This window comes from Nymphalis io, chromosome 20 (assembly GCF_905147045.1).
Source record: "Nymphalis io chromosome 20, ilAglIoxx1.1, whole genome shotgun sequence".
Classification (NCBI taxonomy): domain Eukaryota; kingdom Metazoa; phylum Arthropoda; class Insecta; order Lepidoptera; family Nymphalidae; genus Nymphalis; species Nymphalis io.
Window position 1 is genome coordinate 6,441,888 of NC_065907.1, and position 25,637 is coordinate 6,467,524.

Sequence of the window (25,637 nt, forward strand, 5' to 3'; positions counted from 1 at the left end):
TCATTTTTATGACGAATTCAATCAATAAATGATATACATATCACAGTTTTCATAAACAATGTAATTATTTAATTTAGTCATCTTAATAATTAAATGAGTAAAGACATGAACCTATATTTACAGTATTTTAAATGGGAAAGTGAGTTTGCTCACAACTAGTAGCAGTAGTAGTAGTAACTAACAAATAGTTACGCTTTTATGTCTTAACTATACAACCGATCATCATTAAAGCAAATAAACGTTTTCAAAGGTATAGAAAAAGACATAGGGTTGCTATGCTCTGTCCTTCCCGCCTCACGCAAGCGAAGCCATGAGTGGAAAATATTTTATACATAATAGATAAACCACGGTGTAATTCAAAGTTTCAGAATCTAACTAGCTACTTTTTTACCATACTTATCTCCCAGCAGGCTGAATACCATTTAGCTATTGATGCTTTAAGCTTTGAAGGACTTATAATTCATATTCCAAATCTTAAGGTTAAAAAGTGAAAGACATAAATCAACATAATCCTATGTTGTATCTCGCATACAAGACTTCTAAATTACAACAATATTGTCAATTCAACAAAATACTGAATGATCCATTATACCGTTTATAAAGATCGATGACGAGCCTCTGAATACGCTGTTAATATTCTTTCGACCTTTCATATTTGCTTTAGGTTATTTTTATTAACACACTCGACAGTTTTTATTTTTATTTTGTAAGAAAATATTTTATAAACATTGTGCTTATTAACTAAAGTAAAAATGCAAGAAGATTTTGTAAATATAATAAAATTAAACGATATTAATGCGATAATTGTGAATTGAATGTATATAACTTAGCATTGTAAAGCTGCAATATTTAGATAAGTAAAGTTGGGGTTAATAAGTGTTTTCCATTTTAAAACTAAACATTTATGTTTAGTTTAGTCTAAGTACAGATATATGCATACCGTGTTATTGGTTGAATAGATAGGAATGTTTTCCTCTGTACGATCCGAGCCGTTATTGTAATATGGAATAAGATTAGTACACTGAAACCGATCGCTGTACCGTTTGCAGCAGAAAATATAAGATAAAAATATTTTTAAAAGCTTATAATTATAGTAGGTGAAGTTAACATCTGTTGTATGTGTGCGTTAAATTTTGTATTTTTATTTTAAGCGAGTTTCTCTAAACCAATAAAGGGTACAACATAGTTTAATATAATACACTTTTTACATTAAATATTTAGTTATAACCACGTTGAATAATAACATAATTGTGATGGAGTTTCAGCCTCAGGAATTAACATTTAAGTCTGCGCAAATGACATTTTAGTGCGAAAATGCTCTTTCTTTCCTCTTTCTCTTTCCTCTCTCTCTCTCTCTATCTCATAACGTGGTGAGATGGCTATGCAGTTTGACCAGTGAGTAAACCAGCGTAGAACAACGACGGCATTACGTGTTTTCCGAAACATCAGAGTGTAATACTGGCGACTCACTAACCTCCTATAGGTCTAACCCGAGATTGGAAATAAGAACATCAAGATCTGTAGTCGTTTAAGTCAACTAGTAGACATAGTAATCAACGTGTTATTTACTTTATATCTGTAACATTTAAGTCAACAAAATAACAGCCATGGCAGTTCGTGCATTACAAATAAAAAAATTAAAACTTTTTCTGCTGACTCTACAAATAGATACATTTCAAGCAGTTGCACAAGTTTCTTTTGTCATTGTATAATGATGCTTAACGTTTGTGATGTTTTGTACGTTGGAATGTGCTTCGATTAGACTTATGTGCCATACAGAAATGGATTATTCTCTCACTAATAACCAACGTTGGTTCATCATTTGATGCTTTAAACACCCTTATTCTTTCACATTAAGATCTATATTTGCTTGTAAATTAACCAATAAGTGCAAATGTGGTTAGATTTCCTGTGGTCGTGTGATCGATGGCTTGTGACGGTAGTCTATGTAAGTAGGTGATGTTAGTTAAATTTTGTTGTAATTGATTAAGGCAAAAAATTATTTTGATTAATTACATAGTTCATTCAATTAATTTTAATTTATACTAAAACGTATTAGCTTTTTATTTTAGTGTTAAAAAGGGTTTAAATTGTAACAAAAAATACATAAATTATTTTATACTAGTACAAGTATATAAATAAAGCTGTAATTACTTACTTAAACACAAAAAAACTTGCTGTATATGTTTTAATTGTTAAAAAGAGTTTTTTCTTCTTAGTGTATTGCATCGTACATACGTTTTTATTTAATGATACAAACATATTCAAACAACTGTGACTATAAAAAATATGCATAAAAAGTCTTTATATATATTTGATAATAAAAAAATTAATTAACCTTTTAATAATCTGTAATTATTATTTGACAATCAAATATATATTACGCAATTAAAAGAAGCAAAAAATTAAAACAATAATAATTCAGCATTAATCAAAAGATAAAAGGTATTTAATTAGTTATTTGTCTAATTCATATCCTTGTTTTTATGTATTTGATTTTTTTTAATAGTATTTTATCCACACAATTTTCCGTACATCATATTTTAGATTGGATTTTTTGATGTTTACGATACAGGTATTAAGATATTTTTGCCTGTTATCATACACGAAATGTGTTCTTGACATAAGTGACGAACATATAAAACATATTGCCGGTCATTTATCTCAAAACGATTGCCGTATACTAATAGCATCACTAAGATATGATTCTTTTGAAATGCCTGCAAATTTAATAGAAGAGGAGGCAAACGTTCCAACTGAAATTCCTTGTATTAAGCTTCTATTCAATTATAGCATCGGAACTCAACCATGGCAAGGTGAAAACAAGACACACGAACGAATATCACGCAGGCTACGTCAAATGGGCAAGAGCGATTTAGCCGATTGGCTGGGAAAGGCCGTTTTCCATCAGTTGGCAAAAGATATTAATGATACGCTACTCCAAAATCCATTTGCGGAATATCGTACTCAAAGTGCACTTAACACTAAATTACTCAATGATAAAGAGACGTTCGTAGAAGCCGAATGGGATAACATAGATATTATGTTATGGATGGTTTTAACTAGTTTACTTGCAAGCTTGGTTTTCTCGTGTTGTCGTATTTTGTATCTGTCCTGTGCGAGGAGAATTAAAAGGCGTTCGACAAATGAGGAGATTATACCTCTATTGAAATAAGCAAAAGCAACACTCTAGTACTTTTAAAAATAGGATACAGTGAAATATGGACCAATGTATCTGTAATAAAAGCTTATAAATAAACTTTTTTTATCATACATGTTTATATAATCTATAGTTTTATAAAAGTAATTGAGTTTCTGAACACACCTCAGCATTTAAGGATATGCATATGATAATAGATCTTTATCGTATAAATCAGAATTGTATTAAATTGATCTAAAAGCATAATTTTAAATGGAGAAAAAATTCTATACAACAAAGTAGTCGAGTGAAACGCATTATGGTACCTAAATGTCCCTCCATCCACGACCTGGGCACTAACAAGGCGGTTTCGGGATTGCGCGTACGGCATCGCTCGTGTCATCTCGGCCAGTCCTTGATAAGCCTCATTAGTGGCCGTCTTAACTTCATCAAGCGATACAGGAGGTACTCCCGACTAAATGGGATTACGTTAATAGTTACGTACAACTTACAAGCCTTTAACGACATTTAACTTTTGTAACTGTTGATTGTGAATGTCAACCATTGTTTTTATTATCTGTTTCCTAATTAGTACAAACATTGTATATTTTGTAATAGATTCAAATGAAACTTGAATGGCTAAGATTAAGCAACAAGTGTCTTGATTTTAATTCCACTATCTACAATTAGTTGTGTTGTAAATATACACAACCATACGTAATTAATTAATCTTTTTATCATATTTATATATAAAAGGGATAATATAAAAATTGTAAATATAAAAATGTTTAATATCCACAGATTGAGAGTGTGGTAAAAATAAATCTTTGCTCTTTATAATATGTGTATGATCCCAGGTCTGCAGCAGCGTCTAATGAATGCCATATCAGACAGCCCAGTAATGATAAGACACCATTAACAGCGCGGACATTTCTCTGCCTCAGTTTCATTGCTATGCTGATTAAATCGATTATGAAATGGCTCGTATAAAGTAACCATTATTCAATATCTATTTATCATAACGCATTTATCAGCTCCATTCATTTTAAAGGGATAAATTTTAATAAAAACATTCATAACCGTTTTACTTATGATATTAAATTAATTCGACGATTTATTTGAACAACCTGGTTTTGAAAGTTTGCGCCTACTGTGGTGGGAAATATTTGATAATGTAATAAATTTAAAACGTATTTTAAATTTAAATGACCTAGCAATAAACAAAATCATTGATCTTGATGGATTCGAATTTGAATTTGTGGAACAGGTTGCAGTCGAACTGGCGACAATAAGTAAATAGTTTAAGTAGAAGTTTCACGTTCAGACTAGTTTTTAATTATTATGTTTATTTAAAATGAAACGGACTAATACAGACTAATTTTAATTTTAAATACCTATACTGAAATGTTAATGTCCGTCACCTGTTTTATATTTGTTATGTTTTATTACTGTATCTTCATTCTAGCATCAAATTCTATTTATGAACGTCTAACTTTGTTGATGCTGTGAGTCAGAGTATCGTGTAATTAAAGTTTGTCTCCCTGAAGCAATTTGCTGTACACGTAGTGAGTACCTAAGATGATAAATGCAAACGATTAGCCAGCAAACGTGGGACATTTAACGCTCGGCAAAAACTATATGATATTCGATGCGCAGACGCAGAAACAAAAACATACGATACTAAATCGAATACTACACAAAAAATGCTTATTTAGTTTTAAAATACGGTTAATTTTTTATTCTCATAAAATTTAGTGTGTATTGTTCACTACAACGAATAACAATATGTTTGTATTTTTTACTCACAGAGGAAGTCGCTTTTATTCGATTCAGAGTAGGTACTATGTTAATAAAAATAACTGAATTTTGTATTGAGTTTATTAAAAACAATAACAGTCATACGATTAAACAGCGTTAAAGTAAAGATATTTATTTTAATTAATTTTCGTGTTTAAAAAAGTCTACAAAAAATTTAAATTAGCAATTTCAATGTAGTTTAGACATTTTGAGTGCAATATATTTGACTAAAAGCGTCAGAAAATGAACAGAATTTTGTAACTATATTTTTATAAAAGCAATAAGAAAATGTATTTCTTAGTATATAACGTTGGCTTCCTTATTAATAAAATAAATATCATAAGTAAAAATAATAGGTTATATTAATATTATGTGGTAAAATCCGTATATGTATTTATTATAAAGTTCGAGTACTAGACTCGTCTACACTGCTGTTAACAGAGTAGCACGTGCGGTTTGAATATTAATTGGAGACAATAAACTTGAAACTGAGAGCGTTTGTTATTTTGCACTCTCGTCTTATATCTAGAGCCCACTTATTGAACGTGGGTGTACCATAAAACACGCTAGAACATGTGCAAGGTTTATTTTTTATTTAAGTGCACCATTCGGCAAAGTTTTATTTAAATATTTATGATATTAACAATTATAAATAGGTATGTGATAATTGTATAAAAATTAGGGTATATATATCTGTATATTTGTAGCTGTTTAGCTGATATAAGTTAAACACTTATATTTTTTTTTATAGAATAGGAAGACGGACGAGCATATGGACCACCTGATGGTAAGTGGTCACCAACGCCCTTAGACATTGGCATTGTAAGAAATGTCAACCATCGCTTACATATCCAATGCACCACCAACCTTGGGAACTAAGATTTTATGTCCCTTGTGCCTGTAATTACACTGGCTCACTCACCCTTCAAACCGGAACACAACAATACCAAGTACTGCTGTTTTGCGGTAGAATATCTGATGAGTGGGTGGTACCTACCCAGACGAGCTTGCACAAAGCCTTACTATCAGTATCTATATCTCTCCCTTTTTGTCATCACTGATTTGACATTTGAAAGAAGAAGACACAGCATACCCCGTAGCAATTTTTATACGTAAAGCCTTTACAGATGTACCTACATAATCACGGGCAAAAAGTTTAATTAATTTGTATTTTTACGAACTATCACTTTAGGAGAGAACGTTATAAAATATTTCTAATACAATTTAATAACATGGTATTTTATTACAATATTCGCTACGAAACACATTAAGCTGATTACGAATCATCAAAGGCTTACGACCCTCGGAGTATAATTACAGAAAACTGGTCAAACTTCACACCATCACTTTCTAACATAAGTATTCAATTACGTATAATAACTCCAATATATTGATGCCTATCAAATTGACCTTTTTATTATACTTGGTATTGGGGATCACAGAATTTTTTTTATATATCAAATAAAGAAGATAAACGAGGAAGTGTTTGAGCAAACAACAGTGTATTATTATTAACTAATTCGTTTTAATATCAACGGGCAGTACAACGGGCAACAACAATTAAAGAACATAATTAGTAAAAAAATAATACGTCGTAATTCATTATACATGAAATAATACAATCGTTCTATGGTATTGCACCCAGGAGTTAAGTTATTGTCATCAGAAGTGTAGACCACTTTTAGATATATTTTATTATTATAGCACCAGCAGTATAAAGTAAGTAGTTAATCAGTAAGAAAAAAAATTAACGGAATCTGATGCGGCTTCAAGCACAATTTCATTAACTTAAGCGATTTGAAAGTAACCTGTTAATTATGATCTCATCAATTTCATTTAAAATATCATCTCGACGGAACCAATGTTTGAGTGACGTTATAATTTCTAACGAGCGTTTGAACGGACAGACATCATGAAGTTTCAATATATTGGTGTATAAATTTTAATGTATTAATTAATATTCGAAGTGTAGATATATTTTTTCATACCTCGCAATCAATTAAGACTTTTAAAAATATGATTGATGTAATTATTTTTTTTCTGGTAAAGCACTTAACTTTTGATAGGCATATATTTTACGATAAAAACAATTAAAAAAAGTTGTTAACAACGATATATTGATGAAATTTAACGCATTAATATACATTTACAGATGTTTCAAATTATAATGTCGTATATAGTGACAGATATGGTTGACTCCGCTAAGTATTTCGAGATTGATTTTATTTCGGGTCGAATATTTGTATTTTGAACATTTGTTCTTTGATGGTAATATTATTTGTGAAGTATTTGAAAAACACGTTACTGAAATGGTCTCGTTTAATAAATCTATAATAATAAATGTTGGTATAATAGCCGCGGAGGTTAGACTGATTAACTTTGCCTTTCAATATTTACGGTTGCGTGTGTGAACTGAATCTGAATCTTATTCAGACCGAAAGATAGTCAATATAAATGACTCTCATTATTCACTTAAATATTTTAATCTGATATAAACTAAAAAATAAAACAATTATGCTATGTACCCGTTATTCTAAAAAGAAACAATTATATCACCTATATCAATCTAATGTTAAATTAACTATTATACATAAGAATTCCATACCTTTTGATCTCCAAATCGCATCTGTCTTCGGGCATTCCTCGCAACATTCATACGGCACAAGAATACTCTGTCTTCGCCATCGGTTGGAGCTCTCGACAACTCCGACCTAACGGCCTGCTGGTCTTGTTTGTCGATCACGTCGTATACACTGTCGCCGTGAATTAAAAGGTCCTCCTACGTAAAAATACATAACAATTAACATAGGGTTTATGTAAATGTAGTTAGGAATTGGATTAGGAGTCAGGTTAATATTCGTTTTATTGATTAGAACTTTTACACAACTTTATGTAGATTCCAATTGTATTGTTACATATTTTTTTCAATTTCATTTGGTGTAGTCGAATCGTGGCCGTCGCGTTATTATAAAAAGTTCTTAAAAGCAGACATAGCAGAGGTTCCATAGGTGCCAGTCCACGATTAAAATAATACTCCTGCGGTCGGCACACTGATGAAAATGTCGATGCAATCTCGCTAAGTATAAGCCTCTTTAAAAATAAAAGCGTTTGCTTTAAGTCTGCGGCGGCGACCTCTTGCTCAGTTTCCGCAATTATTTACCTCTACCCAATCTTTTGTTTTATTTTATATTTCACACAAACTATTTTGACAGTTCTCGGAATTTCGTTCGTATATACTTTCTTTTTTGTTGTTCGGTTTTTTATCTTTTTTTAATACAAGGTTAGTTTCATTATTAAAAATAGTTAATAATGAAACTAAGCTCAATATCGCTATAAGATATGTAATTCAGTCTTACTCACGACTTTATTTTTGTCTTTATTAATTAGCGAACTAAGCTAATCGATAAAGTAGGATTTAGTATTATTAAGTAATCGCCACGGTTGTTAAATATGAATACACTTATGATAAAATACGAATGTAAACTGTTTAATTCCTGTATGTATAAATTAAGAAATGAGTTAAGCGAGAAACATGAAAATTCATTTAATTACGCAAATAAAACTGCAAGACTAATAAATAATAGTCTAGTGTTATTATTTATACTCTAAGGCATTATTTCTAGTAAATATCCGTTATAATTACTAGGTTCTTTCCTTTTAGTGAACAGCTTGGTCTTCAGTCGGACAGGGTTAATAAAATCGTTGCATATTCCCTTTGTTTTCTGCATTATAATAAACATTTTCAATTAACCTAGGTCTGCATTATTAAGTTTAATTAAATCATAGTTCTCATGCAACCCAAAGAAAATTTTCTAGAGTTGCGTTTTAATGTTAGGGCTGGTGAGTTTATACTCTAGATTATATATTTTAAAATTATATATCTACTAAATATTTATTTTTACCACGTATAATATAAAACCTAATTTAATTTATTTAAATGAATAATTATGAGTTCCGAAGTTATTTTTTAACTATATTTAAATTATTAAGTTGAATTTATGTATTGTGGTTGCTTAAGAAAAACTTTCAGTACATATATAGTCTATTCCGTATATATTCTATTACAAATAAAATAATAATAAAATGAAAGAAATACGTACACATATTTCGATATTTTCTTTAACAGTGTAAAACGTACTTTAATTTGAATCACGTGTGGTCGTAATATTAATTTATGACGTTGGCGACCCTATCTGACGTCAGCGTCATAGCGCCCCGCCCACCTGTCGCGAGCGCTCCGTTAAGACATAATTGTGCGCTTGTGCCGATGCCGCCCACGCCGCTCGGGGGCTCTGACGTTCAACGAAAATGTAAATAAAACCACTGTTATAAGGTTAAATGTTAGAATAATTTCTCTATGAACTGTGAGATAATGTATGAAGGAAGATTTATAGGAATCGTTTATTGTTAAAATTAGTTTCTTGCAAACATAGATAAAAAAAAATATTTTAATTTATAATAACTTTGTTAATAAAAAACATTAATAATTTTTATAATTGCTCACTTATTTAATATGAATATGAATATAAAGTATACATTTACGTTGTTAAACATTTAATTTTAAATTCTCGCTCGCGGTTGATTTAATGTAAGATAATTGAATATTTCAGACTCAATTGACAAAGCTATAATCAATAGCCCGTGGCATTTTTACACTACGATTATCTTGTACGTAATCATAAACAAAACATGCATTATTGCAGCGAATCGACATATTATGTTAATACGGCCTTACTTATAAACTGTTAAGTGAACACTGATTTCGCTCTTGCTGATAATTTTAATTTGACATTGAAAGAAGAAACAGTATAGTTTAACTAATCACTTTTTTTATAGAATAGGTAGGTGGATGAGCATATGAGCCACCTGATGGTAAGTGGTCACCAACGCCCATAGGCATTGGAATTGTAAGAAATGTAAACCATCGCTTACATCGCCAATGCGCTACCAATCTTGGGAACGAAGATGTTAAGTCCCTTGTGTCTGTAATTACACTGGCTCACTCATGCTTCAAACCGAAACACAACAATACCAAGTACTGCTGTTTTGTGCTAGAATATCTGATCAGTGGGTGGTATCACCCAGACGAGCTTGCATAAAGCCCTATCACCAGTGAATTCGCTAAACAACGTTTATAAGTAAGTCTGGTAATGCTTAATAATATCTTATATATTCAATATAATAATAATAATAATGTCCACCAGACCGATTTCGGCCGCGGCGGCCAATCTCAAGAGAGATTAGCCAATTACGCAGGAGATATTATAGTTTACAAGTGTGTGTACAAACACAGGTGCACTGTCTATTCCCTAACTCTCATAATCCGATGGGACGGCAATCCAACATGGCCGGAAAGTGTTCAGGCGCAGGACCAACGGCTTTACATGCTTTCCGAGGCACGGGAGTGTACACACTTCCAACTTCCAGACTCCGGGCTGCTACTGAGAATTTTCTGACGGAAAAATCCAACAACTTTTTATTGGCCCGATCTGGGAATTCAACCCCGGACCTCCGGGTCTGCAGTCTTACATCAAGCCACTAGACGAACGAGGCAGTCGAGTATATAGTATATAAATGTATGTTAGTTTATCTGCTTGAAGTTAATAGACTTTGATACTGTTTGATCGATCACTACGGAAACTTGGACATATGTATGTACTTTTTTGTTAGAGAAAATTTTTGTACTATTTACTTTGTTACAGCTCGCCACAAGAGGATGCTGCAGTACATCAATTTAATATGGTTTAAGCGATCACCATGATATTATGAATTTAACATTATTATTTTGTTATTCTATAATTGATATAGATTTTTGACAAATACAGTGACGGCCCAGTGCTTAGAAGACAAGTTTAACAGATGATTCCGAGTTCACCAGAGCAAGAACCACTCATGGGCAAATGCTCCACATGATGGTAAATGGTCACCCTCACCCATAAGCGTCTCAAAAGCGCTTAGACTAAGCGTAGGTAGGTAAGTAAGGTTTACTTGAATTACCTGTATTTTGATTATGATGTAAAGTATTTATTGCATACGTATTAATGTGATTGTTATATGAATATTGATATATTATTGTTGTAACAACTAGTGATATAAATTACGATAAATATAACTTTGTAATCATATCGTAAATTTAAGTTACAAATCGTAACTATTTCATGTTTTTGTGACCTAAGGCTATTTTCATGTACACACAATAATTAAACCATTTGATATTACATTCAAGTAAGGTACTTCAATATCAAATATTATAAATGTAGGTTGCTTACATTTTTTTTCTGAAAGTATTGTTAATATTGTTTACTGTTAGCGAAAATGGCGTCACCAGGGGCAAATCTTAAAATACTCAACCGGAAGTTGCGAACCTTAAAAGGCAGAATCTTCTCAGATTCCGTGCGTCCTAAGGGTGCCTCATGTTATATGAAAAAAATTGTAAAGTTTTTAAAATAAAAATATATTATATATTGTTTTTTTTTCATATATATTAAAGATCAAAAACTAGATAACATTAAATTCATTCGATTAATTACGAAGGATTAAATCGATTTTAGTATTGATACCGTTATATTAACAGAGAACAACCGGTAATACAAAAATTTCACAATCAGAAACAAGATGATCTGAGAGCAATCATGTCTATCGGAACATCTGAATGTTGAACTAACGGACTCAACTATTGAGACTACAATACTGCGGAATCAATTGAATATAACGAAATATAGGAATACGCCGATATAGAGATAAATACGATGGGCCCACCGCAGACTGTTCCATTGTTAACAAAGATAGATAAAAATTTCAAATTTAGAACGAATTTTAGTATTTGTTGAACTTATATCATTAAAGGATGGAAATGAAATGTTTTTCGCGCATTCATGCGTAAGTGTGTGTGTGTGAATTCCACATATTATATTTTAACTCATCATCAGACACTTAGAGAAAAAGCCTCTAGGAGCTTTACATGTTTCTATAGGAAACTAGTTTTCGACTGCGGCTTTCTTTGTTTGCCGTGTTAGGGAGAGGGGTTAGGTATTAGGTATAAAACCTATGCCTATGTCCTTCTTGGGATTCAAGCTTCATCAAAATCGCTAAATTTGTTTACCCGTGAAAGCGTTACAGACAGAGATACTTGAAAAATTATCAATATTAGCACAGATTTATTATCTCGATAAAAGAAAAGTATTCAGATTTCTAGACGAAAAAGTTATATCCCTATTCGAAGTACATTCACGCACACTTTTGTATTTCCTTTTTCGCCAAAAACTAGTAAGATATTACTCAATGTACATATTTTTAATTTTAACATCAATTTGTAGTTACACTCAATTAAATATATATTTGCAACCGACAATTACATTTTTCCATAACATATTTCAATGTCTTATTAATGACCTTACAAAATACTTCACAATTCACAGCTAATAAATCATTAATACAAATATTTATTTAGTTAGTTTTTTTTATAATAATTAACATATTACACTCGTCAATCAAATGTATGGTATACACATATGGACTTACAAACAAGCCTCCGGATATATTATATACGTAGATTAATAGTCGAAAAGAGATCACTACCTTAATTGTGTTACAAATTAATGTTTGTCTTGGTATTGATTTATTATTCTCTAAACGTTGATGTGATTAATTACTAGTTATCTTTGGTTCCCTACAATGAAATACTATGTGGAAATATTAAAAGGCTGTCCTATTTAGCTCATAAAATCGAAATATACTTTATTTACTCAGCTCTTACAAGTACATTTGAATTTTACATGATTATATTAAATTTGAACTTCATATATTAACAATATACTTTGAAATAATTAAAAATATAAACCTACCACGGGTTTGAAAAGTAGATTCTACCAAGTAAAATCGACAAGAAACTGTAGTTTTGTTATACAACAATAAAATATAACATATGTATGCTAATCGGATACAATTTTCACCCGCCTGGAAATCATCAACTTCAATACGTTATTTTGTCATCTATATAATCTTGGATCAAGTAATGCACCTAATTTATAAATGTTTTTTTTTAAAGTTTGTACTAGTATCTAGTACTTTCCTATTCAATGTCTTTAAAATAATTATCTTATAGTATACAGTTACTAAAGTCGAAATGGCCCAGCGGTAAGAGCGCGTGAATCTTAACCGATGATCGTGGGTTCAAGCCCGGGCAAGCACCACTGAATTTTCATGTGCTTAATTTGTGATTATAATTCATATCGTGCTTGACTGTGAAGGAAGACATCGCGAGGAAACCTACATGTGTCTAATTTCGATGAAATTTTGCACCAACCCGCATTGGAGCAGTGTGGTGGAATAAGCTGCAAAACCTTCTCCTCAAAAAGGAAAAGGAGAAAGACAGCAGTAAGACATTTACAGGCTGTTGCTGTATACAGTTATTGAGTTACTCTTTCTTATGAGAGTTTGTCTCTACCATAGAGATTGAAAATTATGAATTGGAAAATATTAGCATTCATAATATTAGTTAGAATAAGGATACTAAATTAATAGATTTTAAAAATAAAATGGGGACTTTGTTGAAGACATTTGACGAAATGAAGATACCATCGTGCTTTGGTTGTTTTTTACCACTAAATATTATTTTGTGTATGTTCTAAGTAAGTACATATAACTATGATTTATCGTGATTACCAAATTTGTTAATTTGAAGCTTCAAATTTAATTTAATAAGTACTGCAATAGATACAGCATGATAAATAAAAGCTCATCTTACATTTAATTAACTATGAATTTAATCACAATGAATACGGGCAAGAATAGTAAGTAGCATTTAACAATACATCGACAACCAAAACCTACGGCCCAAGAACTTGACGAGGAAACAGACAAACGTTTAGAAATACAAAAGAGTTACACAATAACAATGATAAATTTGTATCGCTCCGGGCGATGCTTCGCCTGAACGTACTAACCATTTTAGAAAGAACTTCCCAGCCGCTTTCTTACTATGTAACATTAGACGAAATCGGGGTGTAATTGTTTAAATTTGTAGATCGTTCTTAGTTGGGAGGTTTAATAACAAAGGTACTAATGATTTACATCAAGAAATCGGCACGGTTAGCGACGAAAGAGCATTGAAGTACACTACATTGTTTCGTTTGCATATTGAATTGCGCGTTCTATTGTTTATAACTCGATTAACAACGTGTGTGGCTCAGGACTTGCGAGGAAAGTTCTTGAGTCGCAATTAGGATGTCTAACTCGATGTCGGAGTCTTATCGGCTTTGCATCATCCGATAAAAGAACCGTTACCACTCTTCGAAACCTACTAATATTATACATTTGAAGGTTTATATGTTTGGATGTTTGTTAGTTAATCACTCAAAAACGGTTAGAGGGATTTGGATGAAATTTGTAATAGAGATAGCTTATACCCTGACTTAAGACGCTACCTAACATTTTCTACATGATACGTGGATCAATCGTGTATTGGTATTATATTAAAGGTGATCAAAATCATCATCATCTTCAGCTCATGTTCGTCCTCTATTGGGTATTGGCCTTACCTAGAGCACGCTACTGAGGCCAATCTTCGGCTTCTCTCAATTTTTCTTTATTCGTCACTCCACCGAGCCAGAGGACGTCCTCTTTTACGTTTACTAAGACGCGACTTCCTTTCAAGAACTCGTCGTTATTAAAATATAACAAAATATTTGAATATAAAAAAATATATAATGGAAATAACCTTTTTAGCGTTCCATTTTTAATCTGAAAATTGAATCACAAGTCTATCTGTCAATCTCGAGATTATTTTTGATATCTCATAATTACTTGAACTATGAAGCTGAAATAAATAAATAAATACTAAAGCATATAATTTTAAAGTTATGTAAAAAATAATTGTAACTGTATTAATACTCACACCTAATATTTTTTCTTGTTAAATAACGTTTCTCAAAATCTCAAAATGGCACGATCATGGTATAGCATTTATAAATGCCATAACTCAAATAAAATGTCAACATTTATTTCAGATTGGTATAATAAATAATTTTAGTGTATATAATTCAGGCCTTTACTATGAGCAATATAAAGCAACTTCTAATGGGACACGCCCACACAGTAATTTTCATCTTTAAACGCCGTATTAACGACGCTGCATTGTTTTTAACTGGATATTTGGATTAAGTACTTATTACCTCTAAAATCTTATCATTAATCTTAATTGCGAAATAACAATAAAATATTGCTTAGGCGTTTCGGGGAAAGTTAAAGGAAATTGTGTCTTATTGCTTTTGAATTAGAGTTGAAAGTTAATTTAGTAAGATAATAATGATTGGAATCGATCATTACATTACGGGGCTTATAAGAACGGGATCGTGGGAAAATGGCCGATAGCTAAACTATGGGATTGAGATTTTTAATATCAACATTGATCTTTTTATTTGGTAATGACATTAAATAATTTATATATATTAATATAATTTGTACATTATATAATGCATACCTTCATATTGTAATTACTTTACCGTTATATCTTGAAAAAGTGATTGCAGCCCTTATAGATACAGTCAATAACTTTATCATTCAAATATTTAAAGAAAAATAACTTTAACTATTATTCTATATAACATAACGGTATATATTATATATATATGTACATAAATACCGTTAAAATAGCTCATAGTTAAACTTTGGGATTGAGACTTTTAATATCAATTGATCTAATGTCATTACCAAATAATTTATGAATGCAACATAATCAATTAAAATTATACAAAGAACTCTCGTAGAAGTAACAAATCGAACTCGATATTGCAGGAATATGCAATATTTGATTCTAACTCAAGTTCTATGTGAACTATTCTTTAAGTAATAATTTATTTATTAAGATTAATTAAAATAAAATAAACAGATTTAATATACTTAACTTACTAACGGACTAACGGTTTATAACCTGGAGATAATTACTATAAGACCAATACGGACGAATCTATCTAGTGTATTTCTTGTCTTAAATGACACGTCGGAGCCGTTCATCAATATTTTTACGAATATATATATATATATATATATATATATATTAAGCTCCCCCGAGTATTCGAACAGCAACGAATATAATATATATATATATATATTAGACGTTATCACTAAGACATTATATATTATTTATTTTTAATTAGACGTTATTAGACGTTATATATATATATATATATATATATATATATATATATATATATATATATATATATATAATATTCGTTGCTGTTCGAATACTCGGGGGAGCTTAATAAAATCAGTTTTCCTAGGTAAGTTATAGAAGTGACCAGATTGTAAGAGTTAGGAGCCGCTACTATAGAATATTAGTGATAACGTCTCCTCTAGAAACTACTAGGTTCTAACAAGATCGTTACCATTTTACATTACATTTATTGAACAATGACACAATTAGAGTGATAGAACCACCTGTTGGCAAAGCGGTATTTCAGTCAACATTTGTATCAGAGCGGGTTTATCAATCCGACGGCTCCTATCTAACAACATCTGACAAACGGTTCTGATCACAACAAAATGTCGGGCCGTTCAACCGAACAGTCTGACAACTATTCTTGTCGACTCCTTATAGGTCGAAGTACATTGATCTAAGTGAATTTTAACATTATGTACATATTGACTTTTATTAGTGAATTATATGAATGATTTTTTTAGTAAAAATACTAAGAAGCTATATTCAATTTATTTAATTTGCAATTTATATCTTTTAAATAAAATATTTAAATATAATTTGATGCTTCTATTTCATGGTTCTGTTAGTGTGTTAATAATATAATTTAATTTTAAAATATGCTATTTAGAAATTACATTATTGTGTATATCAATATGATCATAAGATAGGTGACAACAACGTTTAGCATATATCTAATAAGAAAAAATGAGTGCATTAACCCAAATGCATTCTCTATTTCCTTTTTCAGTCCAATGAAGTGACAATGTAGGAGGTTTACATACTTTTTAGAACACATGATTGTAAACTTCTTAAATGCTTTGAAACTGTGTTTTTTCTGATATAATATCCTGGTATAATATATAATATCCTGGGACATTTTACACACACGGCCATCTGATCCCAAATTAAGCTTGTACAAAGCTTGTGCTATGGAAACCAGACAACTGATATACTACATATACTACTTTTCTTTTGTAAATACATACTTATATAGATAATTACACCCAGACTCAGGACAAACAGACATGTTCATGCACACAAATGTCTGTCCTGGGTGGGAATCGAATCCACAACCTTCGGCGTGAAAGGCAAGTGTTCTACCAACCACGCCAACCGGCTCGTCAAATTCGTCTGATACGATTAAGGATTATAACTCGTAACCTTCTTATCCCTAGCCTTTTATTTTATCTAACTAGATAAAGATACAGTTATGCTAAATTTTATATAACTAACTATATACTTAGTATATATTTATACACTTACATAATTAATGAAACGATTATTAATATTCTTTAAGTTTAAAAAATATAGTTCCATTTAATTTTGTTTATTAAAACCAATATAATGTTTAAAAGTTCTTGTAAAATATACAATAAGTACTTAAATATCTTATAATATTTTCCATAAGAATTAAATATACAATAAACATATAAATTGATATATATGAAACCTTATTTCTCTTTCTATCATTGTGCCAACACTTCACGTGTAATGGTTATTAATCACAATTCGAATATATTGATCGGATATCTTTGAACATCGATGCTAGCACGTGGTACAAGAATAAACCGCCAAATATAGTTTTAACATGTATACAGCTGGTGCATCATTAAAATCGATAAAAAAAAAATCAAAACAGAAAAGTCACTGGCTAATTATATCAATAATTTAAAAACAGATTAAACTATGACATAGAGACTTGAAATATGAAGAAATTGATATGTATTTTTTTTTTTTTTTATATAGATTATGACGGCGGACGAGCATATGGGCCACCTGATGGTAAGTGGTCACCAAACGCCCTTAGACATTGGCGTTGTAAGAAATGTCAACCATCCTACATAGCCAATGCACCACCAACCTTGGATTTTATGTCCCTTGTGCCTGTAATTACACTGACTCACTTACCCTTCAAACCGGAACACAAAAATATCAAATACTGCTGTTTTGCGGTAGAATATCTGATGAGTGGGTGGTACCTACCCAGACGAGCTTGCACAAATCTCTACCACCAGTAATGTGTACATGTACATGTATACGTATACATAGATAACAGATAGATAATAATTTATTTATCGCATGAAAGGAGTGATTATAATTACATATTGTTAATACAAATAAATTATTTTGTTAAAAAACGTAATCCCACTGATCTGAGGTATTATTTCTGAATACGAAGTAGATTATTAACAATCAATAACCAAGTGTAAGTTAATATATACAAATGTAAACGTAGCTGTTGATTTTATTTAAGAAAGTTTATTATCGCAATTCCACAACAGAACAACAAAACAAATAAATATTAATATCAGACAAACTTTATGGATCAACCTGTAGGGTTGGTGTGCGGGCGCGGCTAACAATAAAACATAGTGATTAATTTATCGACTCCGGCGCAGCTAACGAGGGATTTGGGGTCACCTCAGTACGATTTGTATCTACCGGCAAGTTTTGTATGAGAAAAATTGGGCGCTGAGATATTATTGATTCTGTTAGGTTTTGTTTAAGTTCTATAAAGATTTAATAATATTGATCTCATAATTAAATGTTACGATAATTATTAGTTATAGTATTAGTAAAATTTTATTATAAAGTTGAATCTTTCAAATTTAGTGTTATTGTAATACAAATATAACTAGAACTTAACAATATAACTAGATCTTAACGACCTTATTTTATAAGTACGTCGCTTAGCGAGTGATTAGTTACAGAATGCTGTGTCTTTTTCTTTCGAATGTCAAATCACTAATTAAAGAAAGAGCGAAATCAATGTTTAACGGAGTTCCGCTAAGCAATGTTTATAAGTAAAATGGTAAGCTTTTAATTCGAAATTTAAATTAATTTAATACGTAATTAAAATATATATTGTTATTTTTTATGTATGGTAATAATTATAAGATGCCTACCAATGTTCTTTTTTCAAACTTATTTCATTATATCGTTTACAACAAGAAAAGTTACGCTTTATTGCTAAATAACATATTGAATTTTGGAATGAATCATTCCAACTAGTATTGCTAATTTACTTACCATGGAATGTCCAAGATATTCAGCTGCGTTGTCTGATATGTACAGCAGTTTCCCATTCTGAGTCATCATCATTAAGAAACCGTTTAGTGCCTGTAAAAAATATAATACTATGAAAAAACAGTTACAATGTGTAGTTAGATTAAGCATCAAAGTTAAGTAGTTGCTAGACTTGATAATTGCTTCAGAAAAAAAAGTTGTTTAATTTACAATTATTATTGATTTTAAAACTTGAATATTTTTCACACATATATTTTTATTTGTTAATCGTTTGAAAGAAACATATAAAAGCAACTTATTTTATTTGGATGAAACAACATTAGATTAAAGCAACAATATTTTAGATGTTTTTAAAATAGCCTCGAGTAAAGGTACACACAAAACTTAGGTAAAATGTATAAGTATGCTTAAAGTTTAATGTGCCAAGAACATGAAGCCGTAAATAAAAGTTAGAATATAATTAAACCTTTTATTTTAATTTTTTAATTTTGTAAAGCAGGTACAACACAATCGTTTAAAAATATGTATTACGTTATTGAATAAAACTATAAAATTTATCAGGCAATTTATGTTTGTGTAAGCCATATTGCAGTTATGATACACAATAAGTTACAATCAAATATTCAAATGCCAGGTTTCACTTTCATAATACTAGAAACGATATAGGCATTGTGAGGCTGCTATTATAATAAACTGTGATAATCTACGATAAGGGCGACTCCACAATACGTTTGCACGTACATTAAAATGATAGTATCAATATCGTGTGTGTTAACTGCTTAAGATATTTTTCACTGTTTAATATTGATAAGGGAATATTTTCAAAATGTAATTCGTATACTTAACATAAAACTTACGCTGTAAAACGCCTTATTAAAATCACTTTGGTAACGAAATTTTTATTGTTTTGAATTGTTACAATGGTAGTCGTAGAACATAAATTATTATTGTTGTTACAAATCTGTCGCGTAATAAGCATTTCTTGTTTAGTTTACTATCTTATTTTTTGTTTATCTTGTATTATTGCCCTATTTAATATTAATATGTTCATTATATTATATTTCAGCACCTAAACAAGCTAACGAGGCTATTGGGTGCCAAGATTAATTGAATGAATATTTTATCGTTCTAAATAAAAACATTTGTGTATTTTTTCAATACATCTAAATTCATATACATTTCTGACTTTGTTTCGCACATGTCGTGGTAACCCTTAAGATAATTTCATTTCATTCAAGTTCTATTCATTTTAAGCATTTCTTTTTTGTGTATGTTTCGTTGGTTATCGTAAATATATATATATATATATATATATATATTTACTTGTGATTTGTGATTGAAGTATGATTATTTCATTCATATAATATAATAAATACAAACTCACACATGATTCCAACTTTGCACAGATAAAATTAGGTTAGTGTACGAATATGTATTTTATAAATAAGATTTTTATAAAATAATATAAAAATATAATCCATATTGAATCAAATGATCTCTCCAAACTTACTATGCTAATAACAGTTCAGCGATACAGGTTTTTTTATCATAGTGTCAATAGTTTTTTTTTATAGAATAGCAAGGCGGACGAGCATATGGACCACCTGATGGTATGTGGTCACCAACGACGAGACATTGGCATTGTAAGAAATGTTAACCATCGCTTACATCACCAATGCGCCACCAACCTTGGGAAGTAAGATGTCCCTTGTGCCTATAATTACACTGGCTCACTCACCCTTCAAACCAGAATACAACAATACCAAGTACTGCTGATTTGCGGTAGAATATCTGATGAGTGGGCGGTACCTACCCAGAGGAGCTTGCACAAAGCTCTACCACCAGTAACAGTAATAAATAAATAGTTTGAATAACTGTTTAATCAGATGCAACGTATTAACAAAACTCAATATAATATAATATTACTATATATACTTTTACTTAATTATGTATATTATGTTACTGATCGAAGACAAATGTACACTACGTGTGAATTAGAGCTCCACGATTCAATTGTATCTAGATATCACAATTTATCTGAGTTATAGGCCATTTGTTTTTGACGAAATCGTTTTAGACGTCACAATAATCAAAAGAGGACTATCAAGGATGTGTAATATTTTGTTAAAAATAAGAGACGTACAAATCAGTTGGTAAATAGTTTTTGTTGTTTAGTCGACGACCGACGTGGTTACTGCAGTTAGTTTCTGCGCTAATGGCCATGATTCTGTTCCAGCTCGTGGCACATTTGTATGGCCTATACCTACGCTTACGCCGCTGCGCTCCTGACGCAGGGGTTATCCTAATCGATCGTTATTTGTATGGTATTTATACTTTAATATTATCTGTGTCAATTAATTCTGAGTCAACTTTTTGACTTATACACTTACATACATTTAGACATTTGTCTATGGATAGTTGAAACCACTTACCGTCAGGCGGGCTACTTGCTAGTCTGTCTGCATAATACAATAAAAAGTTAGAATTAGATATGTTAAACATACTATACTAATTAGTCTTAAGAATTTAATTAAAAATACCCTTAGTATATCTAACAAGAAAATAAGTTGTTTTCATTTAAAAAATATTACATTTTTAACTAAGGACCCTAAATCGGATTTAATAAGTGGTTTCAAAACATCACGCCCATTTAATAACGTAGTTTACTGGAATTGAAATAAATGTGCACTAGCTTTATCTCTTTCTTTTGTACCGTAAACTGATTTGGAAGAGAGAGATGACGAATGATGAAGAGTACCAATTTGTATAACACAATGCAGCGTGGGAAACAGTGAGATCTTTAATGTTTCGTATTTTTAACGTGTAATTGTGTTCTTTGAGAGCTAATTTACGCATGTTAATCTTTTTATATAAAATATGATTAATATCATAATAAATAATATTGTGTATATGAAAAAAAAAAAACAAATTTATTGCCATTTTTGTTTCAACTGTATAACTGAAATACATATTGTTTTTCTAATGCTCCATCCATCCATAATAAATTGTAGTTATTATTTTCTAGTAAGAAACTGTCTGTCGTGTATGATACGTTTATTCAAATTTATTTTTCGCAGAATAAATTCATATTAAATATATAATAAAATAAAGGACAACTTTAATACAACCATGCGACCAAGTTTGCGAATGAGCTAAGAACCTTTTTATTCTTTTTAGTATTAAACTTCTTACCTTCGAAAATCCGAAGTTTGTAGCGTTAGATGACTGTTGGTTGATATCAAAGCGTTTGAAAACTGTAAACAAAAAAGAAATATTAAAAATTGTGTGTTGAACTTTATATTTTTTATTCGTTTCAACTACAAACACGAATATTTAAATAAATAACGTTAATAAATAAAATAAAGTGAGTTTGTAAATGTCACACCGCTGGACTAAGGCCTCAACTAGTCCTAGAAGGTACAGATGGAAGGTGACAGATGTCAGATTTTTATAAGACACATGTGGGTTTCCTCTTTATGTTTTTGTTTATCTCTATGTCATTCACCGCGAGCACGAGATTAATTATAAAAAGATGTATTATAATTACAAACCAATTTAATATGAATTTGAAGAAATTCAGTTTTGTTTGCTCGGGTTTGATCTAGCAATGGTTCGGTTAATGCCTATGCCATCTCGAATCACTCACTAACATATAAATAACTAAATATATAGTTCGATTAAGTAAATTATAAAATTTATATAAAATTTTATAAGCACTATTGAATTTTTTTGCCAGTTTTTCTCATTAGAATCTATACTATTTATAGTTGTAAATTGATTGATATTTCCAATTGAATTGCAAGAGCGTATTGCAAAATATATTTTGATTTATTAAATTATTTATAAATCTATTAAGTTATACAGTACAGCGATCGAAACGATCCGTATTAAGAAACGTTATATATATATTTGCAATTTAGCATGTTGATATTAGAATTAGTTGCAAGTTACTTTCTAAGCACATAACGACAAGATAGTCATTTCATCTCGATTCTCGAAAGCGATATCGTTGAAATTACGTGTGTACCGTGTATTGTCATTTAGCGAGAGATTACACACCCACGGGTTGTGTCCATAAAACAGTTAATACGAACATAATGTGCTCGGAATCGATAAGAAATTGTAGCGTTGCTGTTCCAAGTGAAATGCCATTTCAAAAGTTATTTACACACTCGAGTAAATGTAAACGTTATACTATTTTAAATTTAAATATTAGTGATCGTACTTGTTGAGGTTTAGTGCATGAAAGTAGAGTATATAAAAATTTGGCGCTTCGAGCTCAAAAATCCGCCCACTAAATGTCAGGGAAAAAACGCATCATATTTATATTTAATTATTATTATTTATAATTAATTTTTCAGTTTTAGAGCACTTTTGTGATGTTAGTTTGGTAGATTCTTCAATTTACTTTAGAAAAGTGAAATAAAAAGCCCCTATAAGATTTGCGCTTCGGGTCATAGAGTTAATACTGGTGCAACCCAGGATAGGTGGGTAGTACTCATCATCATGGGCTTACTAAACCTCATCAATTTTACCGATAAACAGTATTAAATTTATAGCTTGAAGTTTTAAAGGATGAGTAAGCCTATGACACTATCAAATTTATTTAAATAAATAATAAATAAAAATGAGTTACATATGAATATTTACATTCTAAAAATAATTTGTTAATTTTACGAGGTAAATGAAGAAAATGTTGCACTTTTTTTTTTATTGTTTCATAATGATGAAAAATTTCCAAATTACAAGCTATAGGTAAGGCTTCCGTAAAGACTTTAAGCAAATGTATTACTTTTGGTAATTAAACTTTCATGCCTGACATTGGACCCAATAGCACGGGATGAAACATTTGATGTCTGTCTCTAGAATAATGGTAGAACTGACAACGAATCTGCACTGGCCTTAACCAGTTAAAACCCGTAAAGTGATATAAAATAGTAATTCTAACTGGAATAAATTGGTTTATATTCTAACGTAACTGGCTTTAACATACGCGAACTCTAACATATATTTTTCTCCAACTACATCATTAAATTTCCGAATCGATTAAGGAAATATAATTTTATTTATTATAGAATAAAGTTGATTCAAAACCCTGAAATGTTTCTAGCGTGTATTTATTGCTAGATGTTTAAAGAGAAATAATATAATAGTTTAATCTATTATTCATTAAATTTATTTGAAAGATTCTTAATATACGAGTATATATAGATTTTACCAATAAATTTATTTTAGAGGGCAATATAATGTTGTCTTTTTCATTCGAATGCGAAATTAATGATGACGACAGATTGGGAGAATTTAGTGTTCAACTAAACATCCACCCACTGAACAAAATTTGTAGTATTTAAAAAGGATTCCAAAAACATTTATACGTAGGTACTTTTGTGCTTATAATAAAAAATCGTTTATTATTAACGCTTAATTTTTCTAAATTTTTAATACAAACTATATAAATCATACAATATATATATATTTAATTAACATGTCTGTGTTAATTTATCAATTACACTGAAATATTAAATACCTTAAAAAGAGTACAACTGATTTTCTTGTCGGCTCTTCTCGGTAGAATCTACACTCCAAACTTGTGGTAGCTTTACATTTAATTCAATACTACAACCAGATGATTCGGAATTCTCTGTCTATTTGAATAAAGAATATTTTGATGTTCGAAACAAGCTGATCGTCGACGTAATATCTTAATAGCCGTATGCCTAAATCCACACGACAAGCGAATTTCGAACAATTGACAATTTGAGCGGCCTGCGCGGGAGATTACATCTATTGTATCGGTTCGATACTATGAGTATATCGAACCTTTCATGACCTTTCTTTGTTAGTACAATCGAGAAAACAATTTATTTAAAAAAAATTTGAAGTATATATATATTGCATAAATATATTTAAAAAAGTGAATATACATATTATGTACGATTTGAGAAACAAGAACCTAAATAAAATTGGAATTTTATTTAAAACACTCAAAGTATGTAGCGGTGTCATTAGATTTCACTTCACATGAGATTTTGTTAATAACATCGGAATTATTTCTATTATTTAATATTTAATGTCTTGTACACAAAAGATAAACTTATTTTTTTTTTTTATAAAATAGTTACCGGACGAGTATATGGGCCACCTGATGGTTAGTAGTCATCAACGCCCATAGATAGACATTGGCATTGAGAATGAGAGAAGAGAAGGCATTGAAAATTGGCAAGAAATGTTAAACATCTCTTATATCGTAAATACGCCACCAATCTTGGGAACTAAGACGTTATGACCCTTGTGCCTGTAATTACACTGGCTCACTACTCTCTTCCGGAACCGGAACACAGCAATTGCCTGGTATTGCTGTTTTGCGTTAGAATATATGATAAGTGGGCGGTACCTGGATAGGTAGGGTGGTGGATAGGTGGATAGGCTTTTTGCAAGCTTGTCTATCCAGACAAGTTTGCAAAAAGCCCTACT

General features: G+C 30.5%; 1 protein-coding gene across 1 annotated transcript in view; it reads right to left on the reverse strand.

Moving 5' to 3' along the window:
• Positions 1–25,637, reverse strand: part of LOC126776331 (PAS domain-containing protein cky-1-like) — a 123,868-nt gene that overhangs the window by 34,724 nt on the left and 63,507 nt on the right. Inside the window, exons 4-6 of the mRNA XM_050498786.1 lie at positions 22,356–22,417; positions 19,167–19,256; positions 7,542–7,715 (exon numbers count right to left, since the gene is read on the reverse strand). Coding sequence (XP_050354743.1) covers positions 7,542–7,715; positions 19,167–19,256; positions 22,356–22,417 — 326 coding nt within the window. The remainder of the gene's footprint in view (positions 1–7,541; positions 7,716–19,166; positions 19,257–22,355; positions 22,418–25,637) is intronic.